At 49.0% G+C, this 17,622-nt stretch overlaps 2 protein-coding genes across 3 annotated transcripts in view; one reads left to right on the top strand and one right to left on the bottom strand.

Moving 5' to 3' along the window:
- Evc2 (EvC ciliary complex subunit 2) overlaps positions 1-7,221 on the bottom strand; it is a 112,095-nt gene extending 104,874 nt beyond the window's left edge. For both annotated transcript variants that reach the window (XM_045133483.1, XM_045133484.1), the window contains exons 1-4: positions 7,045-7,221; positions 6,316-6,384; positions 2,676-2,862; positions 1,312-1,421 (exon numbers count right to left, since the gene is read on the bottom strand). In XM_045133483.1, the coding sequence (XP_044989418.1) occupies positions 1,312-1,421; positions 2,676-2,862; positions 6,316-6,384; positions 7,045-7,221 (543 nt within the window). The remainder of the gene's footprint in view (positions 1-1,311; positions 1,422-2,675; positions 2,863-6,315; positions 6,385-7,044) is intronic.
- Positions 7,222-9,310: 2,089 nt separating this feature from the next.
- The window catches only part of Evc (EvC ciliary complex subunit 1), a 53,608-nt gene continuing 45,296 nt past the window's right edge, over positions 9,311-17,622 (top strand). The window contains exons 1-2 of the mRNA XM_004669848.2: positions 9,311-9,484; positions 12,448-12,573. Coding sequence (XP_004669905.2) covers positions 9,311-9,484; positions 12,448-12,573 — 300 coding nt within the window. The remainder of the gene's footprint in view (positions 9,485-12,447; positions 12,574-17,622) is intronic.

Here is a 17,622-nt window from a genome sequence, read left to right as displayed (position 1 = left end):
TTATCTATTTTTTTCTATGGGTTTCTCTTTTGCAACAGAGTTATGAAGACAAACAGACCTGAAAGCCTTGGGAGATGAAGGTACCAATGAGACACGTCTGACAACACAGCCTGGATTTTACTTGTCACATGACCCAGGGCAGTCACCATCAAGCTCTGAGCCACAATCTCCATGATGTGAAGAATGAATTTCTGCCAGGGTTACCTTGAGGATTAAGTGACAAAAGAAAGCCAAGCCTAACAAGGCCTTTGTAAACAAAGACTCTGACTCACCAGTGTATACAGCAAGAACAAGGACAACTTAGAATAGATGATCACTCTTCCAGTGAACACCCAGGTCTACAGCATTACAAAGAACACACTGCCCACAGCACACAGTCTCCAGTGAACACGCAGGTCTACAGCATGACCAGAACTCACTGCCCACAGCACTCTCTCCTCCAGTGGACACCAAGGTCTACAGCATGACACGGGACACACTGCCCACAGCATTCTCTCCTCCAGTGAACATGCAGGTCTACAGCATGACACGGAACACACTGCCCACAGCACTCAGTCTCCAGTGAACACACAGGTCTACAGCATGACCAGAACTCACTGCCCATAGCACTCTCTCCTCCAGTGGACACCAAGGTCTACAGCATGACACGGGACACACTGCCCACAGCATTCTCTCCTCCACTGAACATCCATGTGTACAGCATGACACAGGACACACTGCCCACAGCACTCTCTCCTCCAGGGAACACCCAGGTCTACAGCATGACACAGGACATACTGCCCACAGCACTCTCTCCTCTAGGGAACACCCAGGTCTACAGCATGACACAGGACACACTGCCTCCCACTCAGTCAGGGGTGTGATGTTTTGTCCTTTTGAGGGTGTTTTCCTACGAAGATAAGACCAGAATCAGGTCACAGAGGCAGAGTCATGGAGATCTCTCTACACTGGAGACAGGGTGCAGGGGGAAGCCTGTAACCACACCCCAATCTCACTTACAGCCTCCTACACTACATGGTAATACCCTGTTTTAAGTCACCATTTTGTGGTCCTGTGTATAGCAGGCTGTGATTGCACTCAAATGCAAAACTATGAAGAAAAATGCACATCTATTGATACCTATCCCCATGCCAACCCTTGGAGATCTAGTGTTGTTAAGATGGGAGGTTACAACAGAGAAGCAGACCTTATCCACAAGTACCATCACCCCTGAGAGAGGGTAGGAGGGAGGAAAGTATGATAATTGCCCTTGTGCCAATATTCCTCCAACAATCACCTGCTGATTGACAAGACAAGGAATAGAGGAAATACCATTGAGGAGGTCTGAAAGATGAGCTGCGCTGGAAGACTCAGGCTCTTCCCAGTTCCAAAGGCCTCAGGGTCCAGTGAGGCAGTATAGCTGACCGAGTAGGAATCTCCCACTGCACAGAGAGGCAAACGTAGGTCAGAAAAGTGTCTGGCCATGTTCCCATCAGGCCACACCCCCAAAGGATCCTGCTCCTTGGCCCAGTGAAGTCCCTATCCCTAGCCACACCAGGTCAAGCTGCAGATGCTTCCATCTCAGCAGTGGCTGCTGCCCTGGGCCCTTGGGTCAAGTTTCCTCATCTGTACATGAGGAATCTACCAAGGATAAGCATGCCTCCGCCCTCCTAGGAGAATGGACACTTCACAGGCCAAGATCCAATGGAATCCCAGAATTGGTTTAAAACCTCTTTAAGCAGTGACAGCTTAGCTGAGGGAACCTGGGATGAGAAGGACCAGTATGCTCTGTAAACCAGCCCATCAGAAGCAGCCCCCTGTGTTGGAGGCTTGTCCCCACACTGTGTGCTGTTCATTGGTACGTGGTTTCCTGTTTAAGAAAGGACTCGTGTCAACGGAGGTGTGCCCTGGAAAGGGATTTTAATCCCATCGGCTTTATTCTTTCAATTTGCTAGGAAGTAAATGTCACCTCATGCTCTGTCATGTGTCATCACAGGCCCAAAGCAATGGGATCATGGGCTGAGCCTCCAAAACTGTGAGTCAAAAAAATAAAATCCCTTTTCACCAAGCATGGTGGCACATGCCTTTAATCCCAGTACTGGGGAGGCAGAGGTAGGAAGATCATCATGAGTTTGAAGCTACCCTGAGACTACATAGTAAATTCTAGGTCAGCCTGGACTGGAGTGAAACCCTACCTCAAAAAAATAAAATAAAGAACAACAACAACAAAAATATCCCTTTTCTCTTTATAAGTTGATTACCCCTCACATCTTGTTACAGTAACAGAGACATTTCACAAAAATGCTTCTAATGCTAATGTCAATCCATTCCTACCTCTGTCAGGCACAATTCAAAATAAACTCCCTGACATTAACTTTATTCAGCAGGGCAATGGTCACTCTAGGGTCACTATAAACTATATCACTGTATCTGACTGAAATTGTTTATAAAAGAAATTAGACTGTATTTGAAAAGAATCATGGAACACTCTTCCCCAATCCCACCTCTATCTAATATAAACAAATCCAGCTTGGAGATACTGTGAGTGGGGGCCATCTGCAGTCAGGTCTGCTGTGGGCCATGCCCCCAGTGGGCACACAAAGGTACTTTGACCCCAGATTAACACATGCCAGTCAGCAAGCCCGTGTGTACTTTCATCACCTGCTGCCCCAGGTGTTGGAACATGCTGGGGTTACCTTGCAGAAACTCCTTTGTGAAGGTCTGGACTCCACCTAGAGTCTGGTTTCCCACTGATTCCCTCACAGTGAGGCCTGTGATGTCATCCAGCACAAGCAGGTCCAAGAGGTTGGCTGACACAGGTGACTTGGTGTTGTTCACCAGCAGATGCACATGTATGGTCTGTGATCTGCTCTGCCCAGACACCTAGGGCAGGAGAGGGAATAAGGGCAGATGCCTATGAGTCCAACTTCCTATGATAACTTTCTCAAGTCTGTCTGATGTGTACAAGGAGGATTTTGAACCTTGCTGTAAAGCTGTTACTTAGAGACAGTTTCAAAACAGGGTCCTAAGTGCAGTGAACTCCTTTGTACATAGTACCTGGAAGAAAAATACACTGCATGCAAAACTATAGGCAAGATAAGCATACGGGGACAAACAGTGTCACAAAGAAGATGAAATAAATACAATAAATTCTAAAAAGATTGAAGTCTCAGCCCCACAGCCAGGGTCACCGATGGCCATCTGACCTCCAGCAGCTCACCCGCCTCCTGACTAGTCTTCTGCACCCAGATTCCATCTAACTACAGAGTGTCGTTGCTATCGTTTGAATCTGGAATGGCTCCCAAACATCCACGTGTTACAGGCTTGGTCCACAGCCCATACTGCTATTAAAGAGTTGTGCTAACTGGAGGTTTTTAGGTCACTGGGCACATGCCCTTGAAGGGACTGTGGACCACAGTCTCCTCTCTTCTTTTTTCACTTGCTGCCCACCATGAGTTAAGCAGGTTTCCCCCACCGTGTGTTCCACTCATGGTTACCTGGACTGTGTCATTAACAGGCCCAAAGCAATGGTCCCATAAGTCACAGGCTGTAATCTCTAAGGCTGTTACCAAAATAAGTCTTGCTTCTTAATAAGCTAATTTTTTAAGGTATTTTTTTTCAGTGAGGGAAAGCTGACTGCTGCAGCTCCACCGTGGGAACCATCCAGTGGTCCGCACAACAGACCGGCACCCGGTGGGCTCTGCAGCTGCTCCTCCCAGTGCTCCGACAACCCCTTCGCCAGGGCTTTGCTCAATGCATGGAGAAGCTTGAGAAAAGGAAGCAGTGCCTGCTCAAGCTAAGTGAGCTCCAAAATGCAAGGGAAGAAACAGCTTCAGAGCTGACATCTTTGCAAAAGGTGGAGCTCTCAGGTTCAGGCTCACTAGAAGGTTCAACGAACTCAAGAATGCCATCAAACTCAGAATTTATTCCAATGACAAGAACACACACTCATGTATGCAGTGGAAGGTAGGAGCATCATGTGTGCACACATGTACACAAACACATTCCTAATTGTATGCATATGCCAAAATATCTTTAGATGAAGAGAAGAGGGCTGGAGAGATAGGTTAGAGGTTAAGGTGTTTGCCTGTGAAACCCAAGGGTCCAGGTTCAATTGCCCAGAACCCACATAAGACAGATGCACATGGTAGCACATGTGTCTGGAGTTCATTTGCAGTAGTGAGAGGCCCTGGCATGCCCATCCTTCAACCCCCCAATAATTAAGTTAAAATAAAAAATATTTTAACTTTTTAAAAAAAGAAGAGATGAGAAGACAGGAACACTGTTGGCATCCAGAAAGGTGAAGAAGGCAGCTGAGGACATAACATACGGGAGGGAGGTGCAGGAACAGGATAACTCTGCACTCCTGTGCAGGCCAAGCCTACACTCAGCAAGCACAGCACCAGCTCCCGACCTACTCCTGGGAGGTAGGCTAAAGTTCTCAGGATTCACTACCAGGTAAAAATTCTCCTGGAGAGCAGAGAGATGGCTCAGAGGGCGAAACGCTGCTGCACAAGCACGGGGACCTGATTCAAATGCCAGCACCCATGTAAAAGCTGGGTGTGGCGGTGCACACCTGTAATCCCTGCACTGGGGAGGTGGAGAGGAGACCCCACGGGGCTTCCTCCAGAGCCAGTCTCACAGCACTGGTGAGATCTGGGTTTAGCAAGAGACCATGTCTCAAAAAATAAGGTGGACAGTAGCTGAGGAAGACACCCAACATCAACCTATGACCTACACACACACACACACACACACACACACACACACGTGCCCACACCTATGAACACTCATACACACATGCCAAAAAAAGTTCCTTAATACCTGGACCCTTGAGCCACATCACATAGTTGATGCCACTTATAAGATCTGCAGTGAAGCTAGGTGTGGTGGTGCACACCTTTAATCCCAGCACTTGGGAAGCAGAGATAGGAGGGGAGCTGTGAGTTTGAGGACACCCTGAGATAACACAGTGAATTCTAGGTCAGCCTGGGCTAGAGTGAGACCCTACCTTGAAAAAAAACAAAAGATCTGAGTGGGTGTGAGAGGCCGCACTGCGTCAGTGACCTCTGGAGGGTCAAGAGACTGAATAACTGAGGTCAGCCTTCCCAGAGCTCCATGGGATGTGACTGAGCCTATGGAAAACCTTGGGTGCCAGGGCCAGCTAAGACTCCGATGTTGGAAGGTGCTAAGTGTTATCACCCATCAACTGGTGGGAGAATCAAATGCTGAAGGTACACCCCACTGGGCAAGGACACTTGGGGGCTCAGGCCTGGTCTGTCACGGGCTCTGCCACATTCTCCTTACTCTTGCTGACTTTTGTCCACTTCATTCTCTGATAGAAACTGTAATGTGAGTTCTGAGTTCTGAGCCATTCTAGTGAATCACTGAACCTGGACGCCTCAGCCCAAAGATAAGATGAATCAGTCACCATCTCATGGTGGTTATAAACTGAAAGAGCTCAAGAGCATTAAGAAAAAGAAAAATCTTTTGGAACTGTCTAATGTGTCCCCAGACTGCCCTCAAATTTATTATGCAACCAAAGATGACCTTGAACTTCTGATCCTCCTGCCTCTGCTGTCCAAGTGCTGGGGTTACCAGTGTGTACCACCACACTCAGTTTTTAAGCTTTTCTGTTTGGTTTGGTTTGGTTTGGTTTGGTTTGGTTTGGTTTTCCGAGGTAGGGTCTCACTCTAGCCCAGGCTGACCTGGAATTCACTATGGAGTCTCAGGAATTCACTATGTAACCTTGAACTCACAGCCTCCTTCTACCTCAGCCTCCTGAGTGCTGGATTAAAAGTGCGCACAACCACACCTGGCGTAAGCAAATTTTTGAAACCATCAAGTACCACATCAATGTTTAAATGTTTCAAACTTTCATCCCTGTTCTAAATGGTCACAGGATTTTTAATAAAAATAACCTGTTGGGCTGTAAAGATAGTCTAGCAGTTAAGGCATTTGCCTACAAAGCCTAAGGACCCATGTTAGCCTCCCCACATAAGCCAGACACACAAGGTGGCACATGCCCAGGGTAATGCACGAGCACGAGGTGGCCTACATGTTTGGAGTTTGATCGCAGTGGGTAGATGCCCTGGTGTGCCAATTCTCTCTCTCTTTCTCTCTCATAAAGAAAGCCTGTTACCAATTAAAAAAAAAAAATCACCATTCCTAGTATTGCCACATGAGATTATATCTTTCATTTTCTTCATCACTCATGGATCTAGACATGAGCTGATTAGCACAATTTGCCAGTTCTTATATATGGGATTTTACTAAGATGATCTAGACAAAATCCAATTATTTTCTCTCAAATATAAGCTACTTATGGAAACTTACCAGTGCACATTTCTGAAAAATCACTCCATTCTCAGGAGTCCCTTGAACTTCCCTTGAAATATCTCTAGACTGCAATGAAATACAAGAATCATGAGAAAAAAAATCACAATGCATGTTTAATGAACGTACTTATGGACTTTAAATTTTTTAAATGTTTATTTGTATGTGTGAGAGAGAGAGAGAAAGAGAGTGAGACAGACAGAGACAGAGAGAAAGGGGGGGGGGCAGATAGAGAAAGAATGGGCATACCAGGCCCCCCAGCCACTTCAAACAAACTCCCGATGCATGTGCCACCTGGTGCACCTGGTTTTATATCAGTACTAGGGCCTGATGCTGAGGAAAAGGCAGGAGGGTTGAGACCAGATAGAAGAAGGGGGTCTAGGTGGACAGTGGTGTCCTGTGCCTTTACAAGTTTGGGATTACAAGCAGGGCCACGGTGAAGTGGGCAGTGGAGCAGGATAAAAACTCCAGCCAGTTTCCCCAGTTCTCCTTTCATGACACTAGCCTAATCCACGGTGAGCTCTGTCGCAGGAAAGGTAAGCAAAGGAGTAAAGTGTATGTGCCCTCAAGCACAGGTCCTAGGATACAGTGCGGTTTTCGAACCCCCCTTGCTGGCTAAGCACATGCCCTTAAGTGAGGCTCGGTCCTCGGAGTTCCGGAGTACACAGCAGGCTCACACCCTCCCTCGGCTCCGCCCCTGTGCCCGATACCCCGGTCTGACCCCCTTACCTGCGCGCTCTGCCCCGGGCCCGCCCGACTGGGCTCCGGGGCGGTCCCCGACTCCGTGCCAGCCCGGGGAATCGCGAGCAGCTCGGGGATCGGATGGGGACCCAGCGCCAGGGCGGCGGCCAGGACGCCCCCGGCCAGCACCCACGTGGCCCGTCCCTGCGCGCCCCAGAGGCCCATCGTGGTCGGGGATGGGAGACCCCAAGCCCGCGGGCGCGGCCGAGTCGCAGGAGCTTCCGGACCCCAGGCCCGCCCCGCCGTGGAGCATGCTCAGTGCGAGCCGCAGCAGAAAGTTTTCTGGAACAAATCTCCGGCATCTGGGTTTGGCGGGCCGGGAGGCGATGGGACGGCGTGGGCGGGAGCAAGGCCCAGGCGCCCGCAGCCGAGCTTGGTTTGCTCGCGCCCTGCTGGGTTTGACATTACCCATTTACGATCTGGCCATTCTCCTGCCGCAGGGATGACAAGGACTCCCACTAACTTTCCCTAGCTCTCTAAAACTCAGTTCAGTCTCCCCGCTGGGAATTCCCTGACCCACCCGCTGAACCCCGTCTTCCTGGCCACCTCAGCTCTCATTAGAAATCCGAGAAGCATCAGGGAGTCATGGTCACGGGTCATACAGTGCCAGGGGGTAAAGAAGAAAAGGTACCCTCACTTCCGATGGCATTCAGCTCAGCCCAGTCCCTACCCAAAGCCAAGCCACTGGTGTAAGCCCTGGCCTTGGATCCATCAGCCCCTGAACATGCCCAGCCCACCCCCTTCAACAGTCAAGCCGCTGGGGCTGAATCCTCTGGGACAGGGTGCTGTGCTGTGAGAGGGAAGGGACAGGAAGGGCTGTTAGTTTGCTGATTGGGCTGCCTTATCCCTTCAGGGACCTTGGTGACATCTCTTACTCTGACCCCTCCAAAGGAGAAGGGTTTCATTATTTTTGAGCAGGCTTCTCTTGACCCGCTAGATTCAGGAGATTCCCCTGCCTAGACCTCCCGAGTCACTTGAATGACCACAACTACTGTTATTGGCTGTGGTGGTTTGATTCAGGTATCCCCCATAAACTTAGGTGTTCTGAATGCTAGGTTCCCAGTTGATGAAGATTTGGGAACAGACGCCTCCTGGAGGAAGTGTATTGTTGGGGCGGGCTTATGAGTGTTACAGCCAGTTTCTCCTGGCCAGTGTTTGGCACACTCTCCTGTTGCTGTTGTCCACCTGATGTTAGCCAGGAGGTGATGTCTGCTCATGCCTTCATTTTCCCCTGGAACTTCCCTCCAGTCTGTAAGCCAAAATAAACAAGCTGCTCTTGGTTGCGTGATTTCTGCCAGCAATGTAAACTTGACTGCAACATGCACTTTGTACAATTTTAAAGGTATTTAATTAATTTATTTGAGAGAAAGAGAGAGAGAGAGAAAGAAGCACATAGAGAATGAGTGCACCAGGGTCTCTAGCCACTGCAAACAAACTCCAAATGGATATGCCACCTTGTGCATCTGGCTTACCTGGGTTCTGGGGAATGGAACCTGGATCCTTAGGCCACAGGCAAGCACCTTAACCGCTAAGCCATCTCTCCAGCTCCACGTTGTACATTTTTAGAGCTCAGGCCTGCTCATCAAAGGAAAGCCAAGCCCACAGCAGGCTCTCCACAGGTGACTGGATAAACAGTGTCTGGATTCTAAGTGTTAAGTAATCTCTACATAGTCTCCTAGACAAAGACAATGGTTTTCTACAGCCAAAAAAAGAAAAAAAAAAGTTTCTACCAAAACTGAAACAGAAGACTCCAAGCAAACAAATTCAGGGCAAAGGCTGGATGGACCTGCATTGGGTCACTTAAGGGCACTGATCAAGAGCGCCCTCCTCAGGACAGGCAGTTAACGGCTTTGACCATCTTGGGACAGCTGCTCAGCGCATCCCAAGTGCTCAGTGAACTCACCGGAGCAGAGCCTTCCGCCGTAGCTGGGGTCCTTTTATCCCAGAGACACCACGGGGAGTGGGGTTGGCTTGTAGGGCGGTGGGACCCTGGATTCCCGCCCAGAGGGTCCCGGGGCAGAAGGCGTGGGTCTGGCCGCGCATGCTCAGTACTCCGCGGGCGAGCCGGCGGGATGGCTCAAAGTTTTGGGCGGCGGGTCCAGGCTCCTCCCCCGGTCGGGAAGGAGCGGAAAGAGGCGCTGGATCGCTGAGCTACTGCCCGGGCCGCCGAGGCGCGCGCTCCGCCCCCAGGCCGCGGGGATCCGGGGCCGGCGCGGCGGGCGGGATGCCGAGGGTCCCGGATTGAGCGCCCCCGATGGCCCGCGGCGCGGCGGCCTGCGAAAGCCACGCGCGGCTGCTGCTGGGCCGGGGCGAGCTGCGCCCCGCGCCCGCGCTGCTGGCCCCCGCCGTGCTGCTGGGCGTCGCGCTCGGCCTGGGCCTCGGCCTCTGGCTGGGCCGGCGCGCGGGCCGTCTGCGCCCCCGGCTCCAGGTGGGTCCCGGGTGGGCTGGGCCGGGGAGGCTCTGGGGCGCCATCCTCCTCGGGTCCGGTTCTGATCCCCGGCTCCGAGTTGCGGCCCGAGTGCGATCGCGCGCAGCCGCCCTACCCTCGCCTGCTCCCTCAGAAAGCCCAGTCCCAGATTTCAGAGGACGTCCCTGGGCCTTGGCCTGGGTCCCCCGCAGGAGCGTCTGCTCAGCCCTGCTCTGCGGTTTGACCGTGATCTCTAAGCCCCGTTAGGCCACAGTGTCCACGCAATATGTAGGACAAAGTTTGGACGCGATGCTGCTGGAGGATGCGCCTGGCTCAGTCCTGGAGAGTGGAAGGTCTGAGGTTCACACCCTGAACGTGCACCTCCTTTGCTCGAACTGTGCTTCTTGCCTTGCTCTGCGGTGCTGTTCTTCCATTCACTGTAGGGACTTCACAGAGTGCCTTCTAGGAGGAGGCCCTTGGCTGGGGCCTTGGATGCCACCCGGGTGAGTGAGCAGGAGAGACTGCCTTTGACAGCTAAGGAGACAGATACAAGTCAGTGTTTGGTTATATTCCAACTGGATGAGTTCTGTAGTGTAGGAGCAGCCAGCCAGTACTTACTGAGGGCTGACTGTGGGGCACGAAGCTGGACCCTCTGCGTCCAAGCAGCTTAACCACTCCTTTAAGGATCTTATTTTGCAGAGTGGAAAAGTGAGGCACAAAGATTAAGTCACCTTCCTAACAACAGGCAAATCCCCAAAGCACTTGTGTTCTATGTGGATGAGCCAGGGGTGGCTAAAGGACCCTTCATTCTGACGCGGAATGTCCACGGAGATGCCTGGCATGAAGCAGGCATTTGATCAGTAGTGGCGGATCAGTCACCTCTCTACATCTTTGCAGTTTTGACCTCTTTGAGAGAGGGAGCCTGGTAGGATCAGAAATAAGGTGCCGTGATCTTCTTGCCCCTGCACTTGTGGACAGCAGGTCTGCTCCCAGCTAGATATAGGGGCATGCTCTTGCCATGCAAGTGGTTTCTGGGAAGCCCTGTGCTGCAGAGGGGGGCTCAGGGCTGCAAGTGAAACGCCAAGGTGCTGGCTGGTGAAGTCGAGGCCATCAGCCAGCTAGTGAGGGAGAGGTGCTGGCGTCTGTTGCAGCGATCACCAGCTCTTGTCCTTCGGTGACTAATTCTCTGTTTCCATCGAGTGCATCCTGCTGTAGGCTTCTGAGAAGGGGATGAATGCATATCTTGAAAATATCCACGTTCTTTTATCTTTATATTTAATTTGTTTATATAGAATTATTATATATAGATTGTTATACAATTCGAGGTTGAAAATAATTTTTCCCTCAGAAATTTGAAGGCATTATTCATTTTCTTCTTCTGTAGTTAGTGTTGAGAAGTTTGATTGCGTTCTGATCTTTGATGCTCTAAATGAAATTTCTTTGACTTTTGTTCCTCTATAGAACATTAAATAAAGAACCTTCTCTGCCCCAATATATAAAATTGCACAGTTTGGGTCTTGGTGGGAGTCTGTTGTTACCTGGTGTGCTGGGCAGTCTTTCAGTCTTGAAACTCATTTTCCCAGTCTCATTAGGACTGTCTTGTGTTGTCTGATTTCATCAAGAATGCTTACTGGGTTTAGGTAGCATTTGACCCCTAAGTATCTCATTCATTCTCTCCAAGATTCCCCCCCCCTTCTCTCCCTCCCTCTCTCTCTCTCTCTGTCTCTCTCTCTCTCTCACACACACACACACACATACACACACACACACACACACACACACAGCATGCCTTTTAGGGAGACTTTTTATCAACTTTACATTTGAAGTTTTTCATCATTTTCATTCTCCAGAGTTCTTTTCTTGTTCCCTGAGTTTCCTGTTTATACTGGGCTGTTCTTTGTAAATGGTGTATCTGTCCTCTTTTCTCTCTGAGGATATAACGTTCGTTCACTTGTTTGCATGTCACTGTGAGGGTTTCCTCTCCCCGGTCTTCCCGTGTCCCTTCCGTGTCAGAGTCTGTACTCAAAGCACTGGTGACTCTTGTCTCCTGTTATTTTAAGGTGTGTGGGATTAAAGCTGCGCCCCCCTCTGTGGGGAGGATGGGGCTTTTCTCCTTCAGAGAGATCCAGTCAACCTGGGTGTGGAGCCCCTGCATTGCCCCACTGCAGCTACTGGAGCCAGTAAGCTACAGCCTTAGTGAGGGACCTCCTCTCAAAGAATGAAGTGGAGAGTGAATGAGGAAGACACTATAGGTCTACTTCTGATCTCCACATATATGCATACATATGTGCACCCCCCCACACAGCTGTACCCACACACATACCTGCATTCCATACACAAATTTTTATGTGTTTCAGTTTTTATTATGAATTTTACTGCGTGAACAAGTCGTGTGTTGGTGGTTTCATTCCCCTCACGTGATCCTCTTATATGCCATCTTCCTTGTCCCCATTTAAAACTTTTTATTGACAAATTTTACGTATGTCCAAAATGTATTTTGATCATAGTCCTCTCTCCTCTTTCTCTCTTTTCTTCACCCTCCCCATACTCTCCACTGCACCCTTCTTCTCTCCAACTTTGTGTCGATCATGAATTTTACTGTATGATGAAGAATCATCCAGTGACTCAGTGGAAAACAGCAGGACAACACTATTTCGCAGCATTTCCCATGCAAAGGGGTTTCTCCCAAGCAGCAGTCAGCAGGGCCAGGGACCCACTGGAAACCCAGCCAGCTTTGCTCAGTGTGGCCTCAAGCCCTGAGGGCAGGCTGGCATGCACACTTTGGCAACTTGGGATTTTTCAGAGTGGCGACATGGTGGTCTTGAGGACTGGTAGCAGTAACAATCCCTTGGTGGGTGCAAGAGGTGGGCAGGGCATGCAGTTGAGCAGAGGTGGCTGCTGGGTGGGGGCAATTGGCTGAAGTCCAGGGGACAAACACTAACTGAATTCAACTAATTGTTCCTCCCTGCCTGTTTCGGGTTTAGAAAGACAACCCTCACCGATTGCTCAGGACTTCAGAGCCTGCTGCACAGAGCCTGCGGGATCCTGGCTCCCCATCCAGGAGGTGCAACCGAGAAGCACCCGTGTGCAGGGATGAGGATGCACCTGAGGTCAGTCTGTCTGTACCTGTCTTCAGTGCATGCTGGGAGTGGAACTGTCCAGCAGCCAGGTGTCACGCTGTAAATTGTGACTGATTTATGTCCCCAATAGGTGTCATGGACGAACAGTAAAATGAACAGATTTGAGTTCAGGTTGATGAATTTTGACACATGCCTGCTCCCTCTTGACCTGTGTCCCCATCATTCCAGAAGATGCTATAGTGCCCTTTCCCGGTCAGCCCTGCACACTCACACTTCTTCCAGAAGCAACTCCAGAATGGTTTTGGTTGCCATGGGCAGGCATAGCTGTTCTAGAACTTCCTGTGAAGGACCCCTGCACTCTCTGTGCCTACGTTCCCTCAACACACTGCCTCTGACAACCATTCATTTGTCATGTGTCCAGCACTGGTCCCCTTTTTGCTCAGTGGTGGTCCATGTGTGGGCTTACCACCATTTGCTCCTCGCTGCTTGCTGGGTGTTTGTTTAATGGACGGTTTATTTTCAGTATTTGCTGTCATGAGTCAGGCTAGCAGAAACTTCTGTGTGTAAGTCTGTTTCTTTTCATTTCATGTTGTTATTCTGAAGTAAATGGCCAGGGGTGGGAATGCCAGGTGCCTGGTACCAATCTTGAAAGATGGATCCTTGGGGTGGGGGATATTGCTCAATGGATAAAACACTTAGCATGCCATCAGGAGCACCGGACTTCAGATTCCCAGCACCTGAACAAATTTTGAATGCGCATGGCAGCAACCTGTAACCTCAGCATGTGGGATCTCTGGGGCAGGCTGGCTTAGGATAGCTGAATCATTCAGCCCTGGGTTGAGGTGGGGAATCTTGTTTCAATAACTAAGGTGGAGAATGATGGAGGAAGACAATCAGTGTTAACCTTTGACCTCCACATGTATATACACATGCATGTGCACCCACTTACAAGCACCCACATGCATATACACATAGACACATACAAAATTTTTAACATTTTCTTATTAACAACTTCCATAATTATAAACAATATACCATGGTAATTCCCTCCCTCCCCCCACTTTCCCCTTTGAAACTCCACTCTCCTTCATATCCCCTCCCCTCTCAATCAGTCTCTCTTTTATTTTGATGTCATTGTCTTTTCTTCCTGTTATGATGGTCTTGTGTAGGTAGTGTCAGGCACTGTTAAGTATGAATATCCAGGCTATTTTGTGTCTGGAGGAGCATGTTGTAAGGAGTCCTACCCTTCCTTTGGCTCTTATATTCTTTCTGCCACTTCTTCCGCAATGGACCCTGAGCCTTGGAAGGTGTGATAGAGATATTTCAGTGTTGAGCACTCCTCTGTCACTTCTTAGTACCATGCTGCCTTCTGAATTAGCCCAAGGTCACTGCCATCTGAAAAGAGAAGATTCTGTAACCATACGTGAGAGTAGCATTAATATATGGGTATGAGCATTAAGAGAAGTGCTTACTGGGCAGTTTGAGCATAGTATATACATTTAGCCAGACAGCAGCAGACGTTACACCCCTAGGGCTCATGACTACCATTTTTGTAGGTTTTCAATATCAGGGATGTATTCCCTCCCATGGAGCGGGCCTCTAGTCCAATTAGCAGGCAGTTGGTTTCCCCCATAACAGACATGTCTCTATTGCACCTGTTGGTTCATTTGGCCTTGCTGGCCAAATTTAAAGCTTACAGTGTCCACTGTTGAGTATCTTCACTGGTGATTTCTCTGTCTCCCATTGAACTGAACATACACAATTTTTTTATTTTTTATTTTATTTTATTTTATTTGTTTTTTTTTTTTTTTTTGAGGTAGAGTTGCTCTAGCCCAGGCTGACCTGGAATTTACTATGTAGTCTCAGGGTGGCCTCGAACTCATGGAAATCCTCCTACCCCTGCCTCCCGAGTGCTGAGACTAAAGGTGTGTGCCACCATGACCAGCTCACACAAAATTTTTTAAAAGGTGGATTTATCCTGTTCCTTCCTAGCATTTATTTTAGAGAAAGGGAGAAAGAGAGAGAGAAAGGATGGGCACGCCAGGGTCTCCAGCTGCTGCAAAATGAACTCCAGATGCATGTGCCACCTTGTGCATGTGGCATACGTGGGTCCTGGGGAGTCGAGGTCCTTTGGCTTTGCAGGCAAGCACCTTAACTGCTGGGCCATCTCTGCAGCCCTCCTTTCTGGCATTCTTTCTGTCCTTCCTGAGTGTGCCTATGGAGCATGGCCAAGGCGAGCTCCAGTGACGGGGAAGAGTGTCGTCGTTGTCATGGGTACCCATTCGTGGCACCCCAGAGAGTCCTGAAGTCTTCAATTCTGGAGGTTGAGGGACACTGGACTGGTGATTTTTAGCACCTCCTGTGCCAGGCCATTGTACACGTGTCCTTAATGAGTGATAAACACTCATAAGTTCTCTCCAACAACTTTTATGTATTCTGATGAACAAACTGAGGCTCAGGGAGACAGGTCACTTTCCTGAGTCTATCTGGCCCCTATTCAGTGTGCACTGCTCTGTCCGCCCTCTGTCCTGCCACTTCCACCTGGGTTCCCCCATATTCAGCAGCCTCTGCTAATCATGAAAAAGAATGCACATGGCTGTATAACAAACTTCTTTAAAGCAAGATATCAAGGGGCTCAGCAGCTCATTTTCCCAAGTTGCCCCAGCCTGTACTTCTCACAGAGACGGCAGCCAAGCTTCTCACACCGGAAGCGAGAGCCTGTGGAAGGATGGCCTGCACACCCAAGCCCAGGCTGACAGTGGAGGTTGCGGAAGTACAGAGAGCCTTGCTGTGATTCCAGAAGGACTTAAGGGCCAAAGGCTTTCCTTTCTCACCAGTGCTGTGTGTCTGATGCTTCTGCCTCCATGTCTCTGTGTGTGCTTGTCCCTGCATGTGCATCTGTGCTCTATGGAGACCCTTTTATCTTTGACTCTCAGTGTGACTGTGTGGGCCCCCTGACTGTGCTCTGAGTGTATGGGTATGTGGTATCTCACTGGATCTGTTTTCTTCTTTCCCTCATTTCTTCTACTCTACCCCGTCCCTTCATACCATCAAAATCCTGGTCAGATGGGAAACTGACATCCACACAAATGCTTGTACAAAGGCGTTCAAAGCAAAGCAGTCCCCAAAAGGAAACTTCACAAGTGACCATGGGCTGAAAAGTAGATGAGTAAAATGCAGGCCATCAGCAGGACATGGTGGTCCACACCTATAATCTTACCATTGACACTGAAGCAGGAGAGAAGGATCATGAATTTCAGGCCAGTCTAGACTCTACAATGAGACCAAGATTCAACAGAACAAAACAACAGAGAGGGAGGGAAGTGGGAAGAAGAGGAAGAAGGAAAGAAGAAGTGGTCTATCCACATAGTATAATATTATTTGACCATAGAAAGGAACACAGTGCTGATATATGCTACAGTGTGGATAAACCTTGACATTGCAGTGGCCAACTAAGAGAAGCTTGTCACAAAGGACTTTGAATGAAAATATTCTATGCACAGGGAATGTGCAGAACCAGGAAATTTAGTAGCCGGGGCTGGGAGAAGAGAAAGGGCGTGTGCTGGTTTGAATTAGGTGTCCTCCATAAGCTTAGGATTTCTTGATGCTTGATCCCAGCTGATGAATTGGAATCTTGTTGGAGGGTGTTGCTGGGGATGTTCTTATGGGTGTTGTGATAGTCAGGATGTATGTCCTCCATAGACCCAAGTGTTTTATTAAAGCTATGTAACATGTGTGTCCAGTGGCCTGGCTGGAGGAGGTGTTACTGTGGTATATCCTGGGGTTCAGCTCTAAGGTGTGTTTGGGGGTGGATCTAAACTCCAGCAAAAACGTATGCAGAATAGTCTGAGTTCTGGTGGGGTTGCTACTGTTTGCTGTTTCTGTTCTGTTGCTTTTGGGGTTGCTGGCTGGTGATGGTTTCTGTCGACTTGGATGTACGAAAGCACTTTCTTCCACCACTAATGGAACTTCCCCTGGACCCAAGAGCTGAAATAAACCCTTCCCTCCCATAAACTGTGTCTGCTTTGGATGTTCTTCCCAGCAACATAGAAGCTAAGTACAGCAGGTATTACAGCTAGCTTCCCCTTGGCAGTGTTTGACACATTCTCCTGCTGCTGTTATCCACCTGATATTGGCCAGGAGGTGATGTCCAGCCTCTGTTAATGCTACATTTCCCTTCAAGTCTATAAGCCAAGATAAACTGTTTCCTCCCACAAGCTGCTTTTGGCCACATGCTTTGTGCCAGCAATGCAAAAGTAACTGTAACAGTAAAATCAGTACCAAGAAGTGGGGTCATTACTACTAGAAATCTGACTGTGTGGCTTTGGTTTATGGAACTGTTTTACCAGAGGAATGTGGAAGGATTCAAAACCTTGGGCAAAGACACCTGATGTGCTAAAGGCAGAGTTTTTCATGGATCATTCTTGTCAGCGTTTAAAGACCTGAAGCAGTAAAAACTATGGACTGTGAGGTTTGGTTTGTTAAGGAAAGAAAGAATTTTGTAGGGACTGGGATTGAAGCAGTTTGTGAGAGGCTTGTTGCATTCTGTCTGCCTGTGGTGTCCTGAGAACTTGTACAGGATTGCTTTGCATAGAAATAGACTGGTGTGAGCAGAAGGTAATGAAAGTTTGGGGCTATAGAGCTAAAGACAATAGCTCGGTTCAGCTGACAGTTGTCTGAGAGATTACAGCTATCAAGATTGGGCCAACTGTTGTTCTGCATCAGGGAAGCAAAAAGAATGTGGACTCCTTTGAAAGTAGGAGGCCTGAATGTTGAAAGAGTGTCCAAGTCAGCCTTATTCCCCTTGTATTAGCATATTTGGTAGCCCACCTGGTACTAGGGAGTATAACAAATGAAGGCAGGAAAGAAAGGGTCATTGGAGTTGCAACATGGTTTTGTTTTTTGCAAATGGCCATGGGCAATGTTGAAACAGGGTTGTTGGAAGCCCCTGTATGGAGATGCGGACCTGAGAATGAACAATGGATTTCAATAGAGATGCCAAGACTATCGATAGATGCTAAGGACAGCAGCTGGCCTAGATGGAGTTTTTCTTCAGGTTTCTGAGCAGCCCAGCTGAAT

Source organism: Jaculus jaculus, chromosome 14 (assembly GCF_020740685.1).
Source record: "Jaculus jaculus isolate mJacJac1 chromosome 14, mJacJac1.mat.Y.cur, whole genome shotgun sequence".
NCBI classification, from domain to species: domain Eukaryota; kingdom Metazoa; phylum Chordata; class Mammalia; order Rodentia; family Dipodidae; genus Jaculus; species Jaculus jaculus.
Note: the sequence above shows the minus strand (reverse complement) of the source record. Positions and strands in the feature narration are given on the sequence as shown.